The sequence below is a fragment of the Sinohyriopsis cumingii genome, chromosome 9 (genome assembly GCF_028554795.1).
Source record: "Sinohyriopsis cumingii isolate HCF-2022 chromosome 9, ASM2855479v2, whole genome shotgun sequence".
Classification (NCBI taxonomy): domain Eukaryota; kingdom Metazoa; phylum Mollusca; class Bivalvia; order Unionida; family Unionidae; genus Sinohyriopsis; species Sinohyriopsis cumingii.
In genome coordinates, this window is record NC_142969.1 from 93,425,696 (window position 1) to 93,445,355 (window position 19,660).

General features: G+C 34.4%; 2 protein-coding genes across 4 annotated transcripts in view; one reads left to right on the forward strand and one right to left on the reverse strand.

Moving 5' to 3' along the window:
* LOC149792261 (centrosomal protein of 57 kDa-like) overlaps window positions 1-6,613 on the reverse strand; it is a 61,609-nt gene extending 54,996 nt beyond the window's left edge. For all 3 annotated transcript variants that reach the window (XM_089970791.1, XM_089970790.1, XM_089970789.1), the window contains exon 1: window positions 6,489-6,613. In XM_089970791.1, coding sequence (XP_089826917.1) covers window positions 6,489-6,509 — 21 coding nt within the window. In that variant the 5' untranslated portion in view covers window positions 6,510-6,613. The remainder of the gene's footprint in view (window positions 1-6,488) is intronic.
* Window positions 6,614-6,942: 329 nt separating this feature from the next.
* LOC149792262 (protein FAM76A-like) overlaps window positions 6,943-19,660 on the forward strand; it is a 37,350-nt gene continuing 24,632 nt past the window's right edge. Inside the window, exons 1-4 of the mRNA XM_089970794.1 lie at window positions 6,943-7,120; window positions 13,105-13,169; window positions 15,214-15,274; window positions 17,834-17,989. Of these exons, the coding sequence (XP_089826920.1) occupies window positions 7,013-7,120; window positions 13,105-13,169; window positions 15,214-15,274; window positions 17,834-17,989 (390 nt within the window). The 5' untranslated portion in view covers window positions 6,943-7,012. The remainder of the gene's footprint in view (window positions 7,121-13,104; window positions 13,170-15,213; window positions 15,275-17,833; window positions 17,990-19,660) is intronic.

Here is a 19,660-nt window from a genome sequence, read left to right on the forward strand (position 1 = left end):
TCTATGGGCATAGGCTTGAGTCTTGGGCTCAGCCAATGAAGGTAGGTGAGAAGCTTGTCAGTAGTGGTTCTTACAAGGGTATTCCTAGTTTCTTCCTCCACTATTTATACTGGTCATCATTTATAGCATATCTTGCAATGAGAAATGGTGTTTAAAAAAACCCAACAACTACTATTCAGAAGTCAATATTTAGATTAGATTTTATTTAATTAAATATTGCATGTTGGGCTATGTCAAGATGATAAACATATTAATTAGTGATCAAATAGCTGAACTTTCATATTTCTGAAAGCATTTCAAGAATATTCAATTTTGAAATCTGACAAAGTAATGTTCTGTTAGGCACAAGTTTCAATTTAATAATACTGAAGATGAAACATCTTTGAATAGTTCTCACTCTTATTCAATTTCAGCCTCCGTCCATCAACTCCACCACAAATACAATATTTGACCGTATTACTGGTAATGAAAATTGGTTTGTCAGGCATCTTTGGCACAAGCACTTGGTTTTGTCAGATGTGTACATAAAAGTTCTGCCATATTACACATGCTATTAAATTTTAATTCTGTAACTGATATTGTATCATGAAGATCATTGTCTGGAAATACTTTTCGAGAGGCAATCTTGGGGACATCATACAAATATTTTTTTTGTTTAAATCACAATATTGTCTATTTCTCAAAAATAACTATTTCTATTTGATAGCTATGTGCATGATTGCAGTTCAACTTCACTATTCCATCTTTCGATATAAGCCAGGGAACTTGAAACTTTATTTCGTCTTTCATGCTATCGGGGCACTTAATTTAAAGTATAATCTATGTATAATTTTGATTAAGTTAATATCCTTATCAACAATGTGGTCAGATTTTTATCTTGAATATACATGACTGATGTTGACAAGGGTTTTTAAGGGAATCAAAATGGTGGAGCAATGTGAGTGTTATGCATTGTGGGTATCTGCATAAACAATCCATATGTCTGTCAAAACAAACCATACACTGGCTGGCCTCATTACATATTGTATTGTGATGGCTTATGTTAAATATATCTTTTCTGTAATTTGAATCAAGCAATATTATTTGCAAAAATGTGTCTACAGGTGATTTCCAGCTTTTAAAATAGCCCATGTGCATTGGAGCACTTCTGTTGTCAAATCATAATTTTTTTAAAGAGGATGTTAGTTTTCATGCTCTTCAATTTCAGAAGTCAATAGTCAATATTACATACAGTCTGCAATCCCATAATGCCTAAATAGACATGATCTGTTTATAAAATCACAGAACTCCTTCAAATGGAATGATACTCTGCTTACCAAAAAGAATTTCCATGAGTCCAAGATAATCTATTTTTTTCTTTTATCTGCTAAGTATTAAAATCTTGGGTTTAAGAAAAAAACAAACTAAAATGTAATGCTGATCAACCTCATTTTCTTCAATGTATGCAAGATTGGGCAACCAATATATATATATATATATATATATATATATATATATATATATATATATATATATATATATTAAAAGATCATTTTAAAACTTACATACTTTTCAATGACAAACAATTGATCGTTTTTAGCTAATTGTGTTACCCTCTTTAAATAAAGTCATTGTTATTATTATTATTATTATTAACATTATAAGATTCTCAATTTTTTGCTATGGTCCACACACTGGATATCAGATTGGTACCATTTTCATTCCGGGCCAAACCAAAACCACAAGAAGTCTTTTGGTGAATTCCTCATGTCAACATGGTCATCCATTTAGGAGAAGTAGTAACAACAGTATTTTCAAGACATTTTCGCTTAAGACCAGCTAGGTATGATAAGAAGACTATTTGTGAAAACCCCATGATTCGTTTTGGGAAGCACACAATTAAAAAAAATTCAAGATGGCCACCATGATGATCATACTTAGCGACAGTCTGCATCGTTTTAAGTTGGGACAAATAGATACCATAAGAAGTCTTCTGTTGCAGACTCCATGTGAAATGACTTTCCATTTAAGAGGAATAACCATTATGTGATTTTCAAGATGGCCACTATGGTGGCCATATCAGACATTGGATCAGCAGCATTTTCATTTTGGACCAATAAGACAACACCAGAAGTGTTCTAGTAAAATAAATGATGTTGATATGACTTCTCATCTTGAAGGAGTAACATATTTTCCTGATGACTGCCATGATGGCCATACTGGAATATCATATTTAAACCATTTCCTTTCAGGAATAACTAAACATGATAAGAAGTCTTTTGGTGGAAGCAATGTTGATATGACCAGCCATCTAGGAGGTCAGATCAGCATATTCAAGTAGGACCAAATAGACATAATAAGAAGTCTTCTGGAAAATTTTTTTTATGTCAATACAACTTTTCATTCTGGAGAGGTATCATACTGTTTGTCCTAATTTCTCTGTTGCCCATTAAACTTTACTGTTAACTGTTCACAGACAAAACACTAGAATTAAAGTAAGTATAAGAATGAACTAAACCATCTTTTCCAACCAAACTGAAACAACCAACATGCAAGTACACCTATTTTTTTTTAGAAACGAGGAGTTTTCTTGATGCAACCACTCACTCTATAGTCCATTGATAGGATTGCAAACATAAGGTTTTATTATTTGTCTACGTACTTGTAATAATGTTAGGCATTGGTTATATAGTATTTGCTTCAGTTTTTTTTCTTTGTCGCTTTTACAAAAATGAGCGGATTAAAACACAACCTTTACCGTACAGCATCTCTTGAATTCCACAATATACCACTGTCCCATATGTTCTTTTTCTGACCAACATAATTGCATTTTCGAGCTAAATCTTCAATAACATGTTATTTAGACTCTGTTTTCTATAAATTCTATATTTTCCCAAATATATCTGCCCAATGGTTTACAAAAAGAGACAATCTAATAAAGTGGTACTTCCCAAAACAGCAATGTCAGCCATTACTACCCATGACAGGTTCATTTATGGTTCCAAACTAACTTTTATGAAGAAAATAATGTACACACAGCAGTATAAAATATTCATGTTATCAACTCTATTCTTAAAGCACAAATTGTTATTTATATAAATTTAAGTTTCAAAACACAAGGTCATGTGTTTTTATTATCAAATGATTACCCTCATGTTGGCCAATTCTGCATGTCGGGTAATTCTGTGCAACGATACGTCATTTCTGTAAACAATCCATTTTGTATCAAGAAAGAATGATCATGCTTTAATTAAGGAAAGTGATATTCATAAAGTGTAAAAAAATATCATACATTTCGACTCGAAATGCATATGAAAATGTGATTTCTAAATGTCAACTTGAAGACCCACTCCATGACCTTCTTGAACTGGTAACAAAGAAAATCTGATTTACTATGTATCTTTTAGAATCATACAAATAAATAAATTATATAAAAGATGGAAATGTATACCATAAAGAAATACTGCATTTTAATCCAAGATTCCAATTTTGAAAGAATTTTTCCCATACAAAGAAAAATCATCTGCTACCCAACGTGTCAACTTGCCGCTAGAACATAAATTCTCAAGAAATTCCCTGGCATACATTATGTTTCTAAATTTTTTCCCCATCAGCAAGACGTTGTAAACACATTACATCCTATTCATTGTTGTTTCTCTTCCACAAAATAGCATATTTTTTTATAAAATGTTGAACTTTACTTTTTTTTTAACAAGATCAATTTAGCTTGCTAAAAATCCCTTGCCATTTATTGGCATTATTATGTTGAATTTTGTAAAACTAGCTATTAACATGACCTGATTACTCGACTGAAATGCCGACAGAAACAGTTGAAAGTAATGTATTTAATTTATATAGCCGGATGGATAAACATTACATCTTTTCAAAGCTATGTGCATAATAGACAGACATATCGTGAGCCGTTAAAATACGGGGGTGGTATCACGTGTGTCCATAATTAATATTATTTTAAGCAGAATATTCTGACAACTGCCTCTTTTCAAAAGGTAAGCATTTTGCTTCAATATTGGAGATGGAAACCTTAGGTGCGCAGAAATGCCCAACAGCATTGTACTTGTGGAAATTGGGCAGTGATAGTTGATAACTTACTCAAGAAGGGTTAATGGTCAATCAGCTATCAAAACATATGCCTGTGAATGTGCAAGAGTTTGTTGGCACAATTGATATCAGCACCAATTATATGATGTGTTGTGATGTGATTTGGATTTTTAATGTAGCTTCAACAATATTTCAGTCATATCGCTACGATGTCTGCAATGTGGTAGTTTATAGTGATGTCTAGCACTGGGGCATCATGCCACTGACATAAACTGAGGCCATTCTGATCACAACACAAAAAGACTTTCTCATTCACATCCTTTACCTCAAACAATAAATACCAGCAACACCAAAATTCAATTCACACAATCAGTACAAAACCTATGTGTTACTCTGGACAGTACTCTCACAATGCACCAACATATCATGAACATATGCAAGGCTGCATATCTTGAGCTGGCACGCGTCAGCTCAATTTGCAAATATCTTTCAATTGATGCCACTAAAACACTTGTGTGTTCATTAGTACTTTCAAGACTGGACTATTGTAACTCAATTCTGTCTGGTTCATCTCAATATCTACTCCATAAACTTCAAAAAGTTCAAAACACAGTTGCTCGGATCATACTTAGAGTACCATGATCAGAGCACACCTCCCCGCTGCTCTGTACCCAACACTGGCTATCCATTTGATCCAGAATAAAACAAAATTTGTTCTCTGTGCTATGTTTCACTGTCGGACTCTAGTCCAACATACCTATCCGACCTCACCCATTTGTACACACCAGCAAGATACGTATGCTGATCTTCTAACAATTGTACTCATTATTCCAAATATGAAAACAAAGTCATATGGACAGCATTCTTTTGCATACCAGGGCCCAGCAACGTGGAATGAATTTTTCGCTGAACTTAGACACAAAGACACAGTGATAACATTCAAGATGGTTCTCAAAACTCACTTATTTCGACTGCAAGAACAAACTTAAAATACCTAATAATGTTTCCTACCTAAAATATTCTCAGCATGTTTTTTTTAATGTTTTTTAATTTCATGGTGTTTGTTTTTGTAATCATATCATTATATGTTTTTTATCTTATAGGTGGTGTCTATGTTGTAAAGCGCTTAGAGCTTCTAAAGATTAGGCGCTATACAAAGTCCTCATTATTATTATTATTTGATGGCTCGAAGGATTCATTTTGCCTTGACCTATAATATAACACTGGAACTAACCAAGCTATGGCTAGGGAGCAAGTAAAAAATATGCTCAATGTTCCTCAAAAAATCACAGGGCAAAGTCATTTTCGCTTTCCAAACAGATGGCAAAGTTTACATTTTTTAGGTAACTAAGTTACCTACTTCACCTGGTAGCATGACCCCTGATCTGGTATATTAAACAGAAAATGGCATTATAGTCGACTCTACATCCCCATTTTTTTGTACCCCCCTACCGATTTAAAAAACGTGAACGTTTAATGTGATAAAGGGTGCACAGAACTAAGTCAATTGAATCATCGATTTATAATTTCTAACTTGACTGTGACCAGAATGGCACTAATGCTGGCATCCCCTGCACCATTTCATGCTTAACGGACTTTCCATACTAATACAGCGCCATATTGCATACACTATAGGCTAGTTTATTTCCATCAGACAACATAATGACATGGTTCATCCTGTTCGGCAACTTCTGAATAATTACGCAAATTACATAACGTTGAGAGTTTAGAATTATATCACTCTGCATGCATGAACATAGAAATTAAACCGCTTGTTAAATCCACATGAAAAGCAAATTTGTAGTTGTTTTTCATTTGCTTGATTTGACATTGTAAATATCGGAAGCATACGACTTATGTATGTACATCTGTAGTTGTAATACACCCCTTTGCTGAAAATGGATCCAAGCATGTCCATCTATTACACTGAAAACTTCCTTTCCATTCCATAAGATGTGGGTTTTGCTATACTGTTACGGCACTTTGCTCTTGGCTTGGGGTGATTAAATTCCTGCCATAATACCCATCAGCAAGTTTTCTTCAAGCACTTTTTATTATAACTTAAACTTGCCAGTACTCATTTCTGAACTTAAATGCAGTATGAAAATAATTTAATGGCTATGAAAGCTAAAACTGTTAAACACTGTATATTTTATTTCTGTATTTTAATTCATTTGTAAAGAGATAGTAGTCATCTACTAATAGAGTTGATAAATGAATAGATTTAAATGCTTCATCAATGATAAAATGCTTGATAAAACAAGCTCATTCTCTGATACTGATAGAATATCTAACATCCCCTTCTGTCGCTGATTTTTAGCTCAATTCACAATTGTTGATATTGGGTTAGGAATCAGTGTCAAGACTGGACATGTCAACAATAAATTATGCAGGCATTTTACAGTGCAAGAAAAGTCGATATTAGTCAGATTTTCAAATTGCTTACTTACCTTATAATAATCTTCATCCATTACAAAATTGTCTGCCGTAAAGGGACATAGACATACGTAAACAAAATTAGACCTTATTTCATCCCCAATTGCACGAGCTACACTTCCCTCAACCGGAGCCCCGCGCCGAAGTTTTAAAGTTACGAGTGTTTTGATTGGTTGATATGAACATTGGTACAGATTTATATATCTATACACCTCCTTTGGGTTACCTCCCTTGGAAAGGTGTGTGTTATTAGGAGCACGTTCTTTATATGCAGTATAGTTTGATCTGTTTATATATGATAGTTTTCAATATTTACCAAATGCCAAAATACATGGAGGGGGGAGGGGGGGCTGCGTAATATACAATGCTGTGTATTCAATTCTCATTTCTTGAGCTCCTTGCATCTACATAACATTGATTTTTGATCATTGTCATCGAAATGCTTGGCCATGCGCATGTATTGTTGTAAGGAAAAGATACATCCGGTGTTCAAAATCAAAGAATGAAGCAGTATTTATTCTTTGATTGAATCGTCTTCATGAGAAATAACGTGTCAGAAACTATGTCTGCACCACTTTTTGCTTGTACTAAATGCCATAGTAGACATCCATTTGAAGAATTATCATCTGCTGAACAACTGTGCAAAGTATGAAGGGATTGCTATCACATGTGTCATTCACCGTTTTCTGACATTGTAACACAAAAATAACCATACTATACTTAACACAAACAAAATTATTATCACGATTATGAAAGCTTAGTTACATAGTGACGAAAGTGCAGTTAATCAGTTAGTATAACATCATTTTTTTTGTAGACGTAAACTTGACAGTTTCTTTAAAGCAACGGGTCGTGACAAATTGTATGACTGCATAATATTGAACTAAGAAATTGTCATACATTATAAAAACATTATATAGTAATAAAAGTTACTAAATAAGATAAAAAACGTGGGATGTTGTTTTTTAAATTGAATTATATTTACTTTCAAAATTAAGAACTTTTCTTTTTTGCACATTGAAAACATGCAAATAGTTCAAGTTATGAATATATATGTATGTGTGTGTGTGGAAAATCAAAATCAAAGCATGAGAGAAAAATGAAGGGTTAAAATACATGTATAGTAAGACGAATAAGACCAGGTGATTAGATTGTACTTTTAGAAAATACAAATGGCTTCAAATTTTAGAAGAGCACCTTTATATCCAAGTACACCTGTCAAACAAATCTTGAGTGTTATATGATTAACAGTTATTACCAAAACACCTTGAAATCAATGATGTACATCAAAACAGTCTTTCACGAGCAGACTTTAAAGAGTTGAAAAGCTTGGCACATTTCAGCATCTACTTTCAAACTGAGGGGCCAGAGGCTGAGTGGTCTAAAGCACTCACCATTACAGATCATGCCATCTCACCTATGTGTGGATTTGAGTCTCTGGCTCGGCCAATACAGATACATGAGAAAGCTTGCCAGTAGCTTCTCATGGGTCTGTGGTTTTCCTGGTTTCTTCCTCCACCATTTATACTAGCTACCATGTATAGCCTATCTTGTGCCAGGGTTCCCATGGGTCATGGAATCCTGGAAAAGTTTTGGAATTTAAAAAATAAATTTCAAGGGCCTTGAAAAGTCATGGAATTTCTGACAATGGAGTTAAAAGAAATTGATTACTTCATATTTCATAGAGCACAGAATACCGATTAAATAAAACAATAAAATTACGATGGATAAATGGTTTCATTTCGTATAACAAGAGTAAGTTCCCCAAATAATAGATATCACATGATTTCCAGTGTAGCTTGATTGGAAAATTCAAATGGTCAGCTGCGCCGCTTTAAGTAATTACCACTTGATGATCTGTCAAAATGAAGTTAATTTCTTCCAAAAAGTATGTTTTTTCTTCAATCTAACGTACAAGGTAAAGTACTAATTTGGTTTTGGTTATATTTCTTTCATGTTTTCGGGTCTGTCATAACATCTCATGCGGCATAGCCAGTCATTCCTTTATTTTGTTGGCTGGTACAACGTGATTATAATCATTATTGTTGATTTGATATTCTTGTTTTGGGCTGTTACTTTACTTCTAGTTTCATAATATTACAAATTGTAGTTTTCTTTTAAAAGCTGTTTTTAGATAACCTGCCAACCCTACTGAAAAAAATTCTGAGAATCATTTTAATATTAGACCCATCTAGGTCTTCCAATTGAATTCTCCTGATTTTCCAAAATCCCCAATAAAATAAATAAATACTATAATAGACTGTGTATTAGAGAAAGAAAACTATTTGAATTCAGAATTAAAAAATCTGCAGGAAGGCTTCAGTCAAAATTCCAGTAATATTACAGTGGGGGAATTTTGACTTCATTTTTCAAGAGGGTTGTCAGGTTAGGATGAAACATGTTTACTGCCAATGTAGTTTAACTTTAATCAAACATTCTTCATGGGGGCCCCGAGTGGCCGAGTGGTCTAAAGCGCTCTCTGTTACGGATCACTGCCATCTCACCTCTGTCTGCGCAGGTTCGAGTCTCAGATTCAGCCAATGTGGGTATGTGAGAAAGCTTGACAGATAGGGACATTCTGTCTTTATTGCAGGAAATCACTCCAAGCTGTTGTCACAAAATTGCTGACAAAGTCACCAGTGACTTTTGCCCTTGTAAGAAATATGACATGCTTGAACCCAGAGAAGATGATGAAGGATGTGAAGACCAGCATTCAGCCATTCCACTCAGTGGTCGAAATTTTAGTCAACAGTTGAAGAATAGATCCAAACCAATATGATGCCCTATTTAAAAACTACAAAGTGTTTTTGGAAAATTGTTTGAAATCAGAAGACTAAAATTTGCTCACTTATCCAGAGAGAAAGACCACTTAGATTCGTTTTTTTTTTTCATTCCTTGATGGCAAACAGAAAGGAATATCCTGTCTTGTGGCCAGTAGCAAAACACCTTCTCTATCATGGCCAGGTAGATATTGAATGAGGATTCTCCATTAACAAAGAACCATAAGAAGTAGCCAAAAGCAGCTGTCTCTCATTTCAAGAAGAAATATTATTGATATTATTCGGAGCGTAGGATGCATTGAAAATGTTAATATTAATAAAGAAATGTTAAGTTATGTAACAAATTCTAGACACACATACAGACTATACTTGGATGAGGAGAAGAAAAAGGGGAGGATTGTGAGAGGAGCAGAAAAAGAAAAGCTGAGCTGGTTGACATGTTAAATAAGAGAATATGACTAATTGATGACATCGAGCACTTGTGCAAATTGGCAGATGAAAATGCGGAAAAAGACAAAATTCTAAGCCTGCTAACTGCATCCAGTTAAAAATTGCAAAAGTGTAACAAGAGACTCTGAAGGACCTTGAAAGGAGATAAAGCAGAAAAAGTTTGCTTCTCACTAAATACAAGAAAACAACTGGAAAACTGTGTTTTGTTAATATTGTAAATAGGAACACTTACAGAGACTTCATAGGATTGTTTCTTTTTTTCTTTTGAATATAAAATACATTGAACATTAGATCATGATATGAATTACTACATAAAGTCATGGTGTGCTAGCCCAGGTAAATGTAAAATGTACATATTAAAAATATTTGTTGTTGACTTGTTTGTTATTTTTCATTGATGTCATTCTTTATATTCATTTTCTTGACAATGCAAGATAGTGTGGTCCTTGAGTTTTGTGAAATGGCCCTGGAAAAGTTTTGAAAAATTCATAGAATTTGTTTTTAGTATATCTGCAGTAAACCTGTCATGCTTAAATTTGACATTAAACCCTATAACAACAACTTTCAAGCTGTATGTGGTTATGTTGGACAGAGTTATCAAATCATGTTTATTTACAAATAGTGTGATTAAAAAGCAACATTTTGTAAAAAAAAAAGTTATTCCCTATGGGTCAAACCTGCTAAAAATAGTAATTATTCACATTACCATCTTTGGAAGGTATGAACAATTTCGCAAAATTTAGGTAGCTCATTTGGCGACGGATGGGCTTGTAGAATGATCCTCAGCATATAGATTCATAATTTGTGACAAGCATAAATTTGTAGTAGCAATGACTATTTTAGTATCACCCTACTTTTGACATTCCAGTTAGCTGGTATGATAGGCAGTCTCTTTAGCATGTACGCATTTGATTTTTATTATGCTTGATCAGCTTCAGGAATCTCAGAAGAAGTCATTGGCATGGCTTTCCTAAAGAAAAAATGGATGTGTTTGTTAAACAAATCAGTAGTAAAAAGTTTAAGCTTTAAAATGATATGTTTCTTGTACCGCAGGTTTTGTGAACTAGTAAAAATAAATGAAAGCTTGATCCAGTTGCAACTTTTTATTTTTTTAAAATTGGTGCAAGGAAACTATTACTATAGAGCCAGCTTTAAGGGCTTGATTCCAGTGATTCTGCATAAAATGCCTGTGCATTTGACCCTAGCTTTTAAGTCCCAACAATCAATAAAATAGGCACAAACCCATGGCATTTCTAAACTTTATCAAGTACAAGCACATTTTATTTCTTTAATTTTTAAACCACTCTCTATCAGGACAAACACAACCATATTTGGGGAGGAGAGGCCTTATAGATGTACATGTTCATAAAGCTAAAACTGGACATTATCAGTGTTGAATAAATCGAGAAATATCACAAGTTAGTGGATCAACAATAGGGTTCTTGAAGATGCCAAAAATTAGTATAAAGTATGTGACGGTGTTCTTTTAATTTTGGATGGATGAAAATTCTAATGGCCAAGTCTTATTTTATAAAGCAAGTACAGTGTGATCCGTTATCACACGAATTTGGATATAAGACGGTCTTGGTGAGGCTCCTGAAATTTCATATACATGTATTTTTCTCGCACACAAAAAAAATTCTTAAAAGTATGAAGGAAAAAAACAGAGTTAATATTTTGGGGATGAAACTGCATATGAATAATACAAGACGGTCATGGCATGGCTACTGAACTTTTATATGTATTTTTCTCCTACACAAAAAAAAGATTTTACTTCTTAAAAGTAAGCAAAATAACATGTAAATAGTTTTGTCCTGGATTGCTCAGAGCTTCACCAATGTCTCAAACTGCAATTGTTTTTCCTTATTAGCGGCAAATACACCATCTGGTGATTTTTTTATTATTGGCAGCACTGTTGGGTGTTAAAGCTTGCATATACAACCATTGGCTTGGAGTGGAGAAATTCAGAGGCCCCATGAAAGGAAGTCTCAAACCTGATATAAAATGCACAGAAATTTACATATTGTTACATAACATGTTCTTTGTCCATATTGACAAACCATCTTAACAGTGCATAGTTATATCATGTGTATGAGTACTGTATGTTATGAGATATCTGCTTTTTTGTTGTTGTTGACATTTCTGTTGGTGGAGATCAACCGGACGTGTCATTATCTTGCAGTCTACCTTTCGTTGGATTTTCGGCCGATTGCTAGTAATTAATATATTTACATTGACATTTGTATGTGGATGGTAAATAAAATTCCTCTTCTTTCCACTCAGAATTAAGTCCTTCAAAACACTCACATTTTCTTTAGTAATCCCGTTAATCAGACCAGAACACCTGTGTATCTATCGTCTGTTTACCCTTTTTTTAATTTTTGATGCGTGCGTGGAAGGCAGCATAACTTTGCTACCACAAATGTAAAGAAAGAAAACAAAATCTATCTTCTTTGTTTATTCAGTAGGCAAGAAGGAACAGTGGCTAAAATCAACCAATCAGCTGCCAGTTCCTTTTTAAAAATGTATTCATAAAATAGTTTGCTAAAATTCAAAAAAAAAAGATTAGATTTGAAGTACTGATTGTTATGAAAACATACTAAGCAGATGAAAAAAAATCAGTCTTAATCATGCAGTGCAATTATTTGATGTTGCCGCAACAATAAAAAACAGGGGCCCCGACTGGTCTAAAGCACTCTCCATTATGGATCACTGCCATGTTACCTCTGTCTGCGTAGGTTCGAGTCTCGGATTTGGCCAATGTGGGTATGTGAGAAAGCTTGCCAGTAGCTTCTCGAGGGTCGTTGGTTCTTTCCAGGGTTTTCCTGGGTTCTTCCTCCACCATTAATACTGGCCACCATGTATAGAGCCTATCGTGTGCTGAAAAATGGCGTTAAACCCTCCAACAACAACAACAATAAGAAACAGGCATTTGCTTGATTCTTCAAAGCAGGCCTTTAGTGGTGACCAATAACTCATGCACCCTTCATCAAAGAAAGCCAACTACAGTCTTCATTAATAACAAAGAACTTTTTTTAAGAAGGAAGTCAGTACCAAACTTAATTAAAAGCTATGGAATCTAATAGATTGTTTAATGATTCACCATTTCAAAGCTAGGGGTTACAATGTACCCAAGATTACCACTCCAAAGGTAGGGGTTGCAATATACCCAAAGCCATGGGTTTAATATAAATATAACCAGTCCAAAGCTGGAGCATTGATACACAGCACTAATTTGAAAATGTTATGGTTGAAGAATAGCTAAGATGGTTTCAGTACTTGACAGTTAAAAGGAACACATGGTCTTATTTTGAATTCCTTGATATTCTTTCACTAAGTAAAACGTAGTCTCTTCAGTGTTTTGTATGCTTCTGATATTTTCTTTCAATTACAATTTCAGAAGTGCCGAAACCTAACACCTGTACTGAAATGCACCTATTGTCGAGCGGAGTTCCCACTAGGAGAGTAAGTGGATTACACTAGATTACCAGGCAACATTTTTAGCTTGCCTGATTGTACTACTAGGTGAGCTTATGGTGTGGGCCTGCAGTCATTGTGCACTTCCCATCTATCAGTAAATTGCTTCATACCACTGTGTAGGACATATTTCTAACCTGATTTTAGAATATTAGCTGATGTCACATAGATTTCAGACACGTTTGATAATGAGCAATATAATTGGGTAATTTTGAGACTGATTGGCTGAACTTGTTACCAATTATGAGGCCATGTTTCAGATTCAGCTCTAGCCAACTTTGAAAATAAGCTTAGAGATATCAACCTGTATAAATTTCTGCAATTTTTAGAAACTTCATGGATACATTATTAATCAAATGAAGTGTATTATGACAGATGATTAAGTAAGCTTCGGGATGGTGACATTGTCTCAAACAGATTACAGCTCACCCATTTCCACCACCATGGGCCACACTACCAGGTGAAGATGCAGTAGTTTATGGTCCCCCTCACCATGCACACAAGTTATTTTGTTATCATTGCCCAATTTCATCATGTTATCATTTTGAAACTTGAAACATTAATATGTATTTAAAAAAATTGTTTTTAGGAACAGAATCAGAAAACCGCTTTCAGAATACATGTATTGAAGATTTCTTTTACTGTGTTTGCATTATTTTCTCCATAAAATCAGTCTGAAATGGTAAATGACTCTGTCAAGGGCTAATAATGGTTGATGTTGCTGTGTTTAGAAAGTACCTCTTCATCAGACTTTTTGCTTTTGTAATTCATTGGGCACTTAAATTAAGGAAAATATACATTTCATAGAAAGCAAAGTCTAAATATTATGTGTTGGAAGATTAAGCCCAAAAATATTTTTAGATCAGAAACCTATGGGACAAGACTCAGTTTTGAAATTTGAAAGCGCTGTATGGTCAAAGATGTTTTCTTACATCACTCTTTTTTTTGTGAAAATAGAAAATGCATTGAAGCAAATAATATCTAACCAGTGCATGACATTATTTCAAGTATGTAGACAAATATTAAAAGCATAAATTTGCAATCCTATCTGTGGGTTGTTGTACTGAAGCTAGAAAGTGTAAGTGGTCATTTGAAGAAAATCTAGGTTTCAAATAATAGACGTACCCACATTGCATGTTTTTTTCTTTTTCCACTGTACTGATTTATTTAGAAAAAACCCGATAGTTCACTCACATGACCATTGTAATGCTTGAGTTCATCATCGATGGATAGCTATGGTTGTGTGTTTTAGCAGTAACCAAATTTAACGTCCAATTTCAGATGTTAATAAATGTTGCCTTGCTTAAGGTGTATGTGCTCTTGATGTCATGTATTTTGGCCATATGACTATGCATGAGCATAGAGTTACAATACATTGTAATTAATTCTAATTGAAAGGAATACCAAGATTACATTATTAATTACAAATAGGTATATATAGTTAATCAATCAACTGTGACTAGAACAAGCAGGTTTTTTTTTCTTTTTCACTTTTAGAAACTTCACCAGAAGATTCATAATTTGAATTAACTCCCTAAACGTGTATTTCTGAAATCCAGGTTACTTATCAGTGACATCTGTGACCCCTGTGGTTTTAAATGGATGAACACTATGGTGTGAACACACCTGTGCCTGTAATCTGATGTATATGTTATAGGGGTTGTTTTAAACTAGAGTTTAGAAACGTTTTAGAGTACCATTTCATCTAAAGTTTTCAAAACTAAAATGAATAAATAAATGACTTGTTTATGTGACAGTTGTTTAAGTATTTATAATCACAATACTGTAATTTGGGTCTGTCAATTGAAGTTAATTAGTGTATAGTTTCTATTGTTGCGATATGACTGAAAAATTGTTACGGCTACATTAAAAATCCAATTCACACACACACACACACTCAGCCAAAAAAAGGGACTAATACACAATGTGTTTGGTGGTTCACATTTTAAGTGCATGAAAACCATGTGGAATAATTTTTCAAATCCCTTCTATATAGTTTATCTTGAAATTAAAAGTAATTTATGTTTTACAGGAAAGGGAGCACAAACTCCAGCTGCAAAAGGTGCACATACAATCTGAAAGTATATGGCAAGGTATGTTATAGGCAGTGATTAAAGTTTATATAAGTATTCAGTATTTGCAATCTTGAGATTATTTTTACAAGGTTGTTTATTTTTAAGTGCCATTGTGAACCTTTGTCCTAATTTGCCATGACAAAGCAAGTTCCTTGGGTCACTTTTTGAAAGTATCAGAATTAACTTTTAAGATTCGATTAAAATTTTTGTTAAGACCTGGACTCAGTATGTAGGACCAGGTCTTGTTATGGAAAATGGTTTCCGCCGCTGTATAGGTTGACTTTAAATGATTTTTGGTAGTTATGATGAAAGACTCAATCAAAATGCACTTTATAACTTTTCACTTTAGCTGTGTTTTGTTTCATTAAATCATCAGAAACTGACATGTACCTAATTGGAAATGCTTGGTTTGCAGTCATAATGTCAGATGTCTACAGTCAGGGTCAGTGAAAGAAGAAAAATGTTTTCGCATAGTCCGCATAACTTGACCAGATTTTCTGGTGTGCATCTTACGCATGAGGTCTATTGCATTTTCAGGGGTATAAAGGTCAGAGGTTAGGGTCATTGTGGCTCAGAGGTAAAGGTATTTTTTTAATACTTGATTCTAGATTAAGTTCCAGGAACAAAATTGTAGATGGCTTGTAGTTAGGGTAATAGAGAGACATACATTCTGAAACCTAAAGGTCATGCTAATGGTAGGACTAATAAAAATATAATACTTGAAGCACATTACCTTTAGATCAAAAATTGCATACTTTGATCAAATGCCCAGTTCATTAAACTCATTGGACAATAATCTCTAGAATTAAGCATGCCTTACAGTAGCCTACATAAATGACTATTAAGCACAGAATTGTTCATGGTGCTCTTCTTGTATACATGATAGCATGATTAAGCAATGGTTCACATGCCTAGAGACCTTAAACTCACAGATAAAATAAATTGTTTAGATGCAAGAATGATCTTTGATATATTGCAAAATTGAAGCAAAAACATTTTTAAGATTGAATATTCCACAACACGTGTAATACGTTTATGTGCAGTTTAGAAGAAATCTGACCTTATGCATGAATTATCAGTCGACTTGTTTGTACTTTGGATAAACATTTACTGTAGAATCATTTATTTTCATTGGGCTAAATTTTTTATATTTTTGTATGTATAAAAAAGCATTTTCCTAGGTACTTTTGCCTGTCAAAGTTTGCATATTAGTAGGTATTTAATTTCGTGGTTTAACCCCTACAAATACCCAAAATAAAGAATACAAAAGAATAAAACTATTCCAGTGCAAAACAGCAGTCACTTTAATGATTACAACAATACTGCCACCTGTATGAGCATAAATCAAAGACCTGGCAAATTCAATACTTACACCGTGTTTTCGACCAAGTGAATAACACCAGTCAAAGCCAACGCAGCCAACAACACTTAAACAATACTTTCATCTCTATGAGCACAAATAAAACACCTGTCAAGATTAATCACTTTCGCCATGCTTTCATTTGAGTGCTCAACATCAAAGGAAGCCAACGCAGCCAACAACACTAGGCCAATTGGTTATTAAAGTACATATGAATGATCTCTTACTTAAACCACTGTCCATCAAGTTGCACCGTCAGTACTTTTTGATGATCCCCCTCGGTTCCTGGACTTCCTAACCCGTCAGAAGCTGCGAACATGGTGCAGGCGCTTGCTTACCAGGCAACAGTTTGGGGATTATTTACCTGAGAAGCATTTGTGAGTACCATGAGACTTGATTGACACAATGTTGATACAGTGGTTTTGTCCAAAAAAGCTGTGAAGTGTGAGATTTAATACTCGGCTGTAATTAGTGTATATACATAGTGTTTCATAAATAATAGTGTTTCAAGAAATACAGTATTTTGCAGGATTGTTGTTCTTTTGGATTAAAAATGCATGGATAAAATGAAATGTGGTTTCAGAAGGATTTAAATGTTTCAACAAAATTTGTATTTGAATGAAGGATGGATTTGAATAAGTATTAAATTTAGTTTTCATATGCTGTTATTTTGTATTTTTTTCTTCTTTCATTTTCAGTATTACTGTTGTTTGAATACCTTATGCTTTTTCTCTATTTTCTCTCTATTCTTACTTACCTCACATATTGATTTAAGGCAGTGAGTGTATAATTACAGCAATCAGATACCTTATCGAACGTGTGCATTGAAACAATATGAAATGATTTATAATTCTTGTTTCAAAAGGTTAAAATAAAAAATAAACACATAAAAGCTAATATTTATTTACCAGATTGATGATACTACAGTATTTTATTTCAATCCTGATAAATGAAGCCATTCTTTTGTCTGTTGCCAATATTGGGAAAGTCACATTTCATAGTGCCATATTGGCAAATACCTAAAGTAAATTTAAGACATTGTGTTAATAAGAAGGAAAATGCTGATATTGAAGAGGGCAGTACTGGGAATATAGGCATTGCATAGACTTTGCTCTTAGTCACATGTATGACTAAAATAACTTCTATGGGTTGTGAGTAGTTTTTTTCAAAATAGTTTCAGCAGGTTAAATTTACATGTATGTATGTCTTTATTACAGCCTACAGCATGCCAAAACTGCAGTATAATTGCAGCCTTTGTAGGCAACAAGTGTGACAGATGTGCCAGCTATGAGAAAAGATATGGCCCACCCTCAGTGTGTGAGCAATGCAGGCAGAAGTGTGCATTTGAGAGAAATGATTCAAGCAGACAGAAGGTTTGATATTTATTGTAAACTGAATATACAAAGTGGTTGTTAATGTGTATTAATATAATATGATTCTAAACAATGCTGACTTGAAAAATCATTTCAGCATTTTGATACCAGTTATGATTTGCATGTCATACTGGCATTTTATACTTTTATTATCAGTAATACATTGCAAGGTAAAAATATCCTTCTCCATTTAATAATTGAATGTTTAGAACAAAAGTAACAGTCTGAGTCTGATGCCTTTATCACTTGCAATCATTTTGGAATATCCTCCTTCATTTCCTTGGACTTGGTTTGTAACACGTGTCAGTTGGGTAGATTCATTGTTAATCTAAGTGTCTTTTACCATATTTCTTTGGCATTGGTATCCATTTTACATTGAAATGGACCTTTTAATCTAAAGTTTGCTACTACCACAGCTGGTTGAGGAATTGAGACTAGTTTTTGGCAGAACACATGGAACATCAATACTTTCCGTATATTGGCTTATTAGATTTGAGAGAGGGTGATCATCTAGAGCTAAAATGGGTATTCCTTCATGGAGTGTGGTTTGTGAGGACTCTTTCCTTCATATCAGCAACCTAGAAATGTAAACTGTTTTCCTAGTAATGCAATGTTACATCAGAAAGGTAAGAAGGCACAGTTGTGTTATGGTCGTCACATTAGTTGTGGCATACTTCAGATGACAATGGCAGTGCCCGAGCGGTCTAAAGCGCTCTCCGTCATGGATCACTGCTATCTCACCTCTGTCTGCATGTGTTTGAGTCTCGGGCTTGGCCAATGTGGATATGTGAGAAAGCTTGCCGGTAGCTTCTTGTGGGTCAGTGGTTCTTTCCGGGGATTTCCCAGGTTCTTCCTCCAGCATTAATACTGGCTGCCATGTATAGCCTATCTTGTGCTGAAAAATGACGTTATACCCTATAACAACAACAACAACATCAGATGACAAGGGAGCTTTCACATCCCTTCTCTTGGCTTGGAAGTTTTGAACTTTATTTGATGGGCATCTTAGGAAGAGATTGCTGTCAGAGTCCACCATATTCCAGGCAAGATTTATATTCTAGCAGATGGCTTGTCGTCAGAGACAAGCATGTGTGGTATTCATTGTAATGTCTCAGTACCCAATAGTAGAGTATATTTTTCAGTTGGGGGGGTCAGTGGTAGACTTATTTGAAATAAGGCTTAATATTAGACTGCCAATTTATGTCTTCCCAGTAATAGATCAGAGGGCATGAGTGGTTGACGCCATCAGTCTGAATTGGGATTGACTGTACACCTATGCAATTTGACCATTCAAAATCATTCCTTGAGAACTTCACAAGATTAGGATCTCACTGTTACAACTGATTCTGATATACCCTCTGTGATGCCAATAGTTTTGGTTTTTTCAGCCCATTGGTGGACACCCCAAAGAACTTATCAGTGAGGACGTGTCTCCTGTTACAACACAGGATCCTTCTGCAACAATTCACATGTCCTCCACCCTCACGCCTGGCTAATATAAAATGATATATCCATCAATATCAGTTTTGAGCAGGGTTGCAGACTGCACTGCTCAGTCTAGGACACTTTTGACCTCTAAGGTTTATGATGCCAAGTGGAGAGTCTATTGTTATTGGTTCAGTCAGCAGGACATAGAGCTGATCTGCCACTCTTTAACCTTGGCTTTGGATT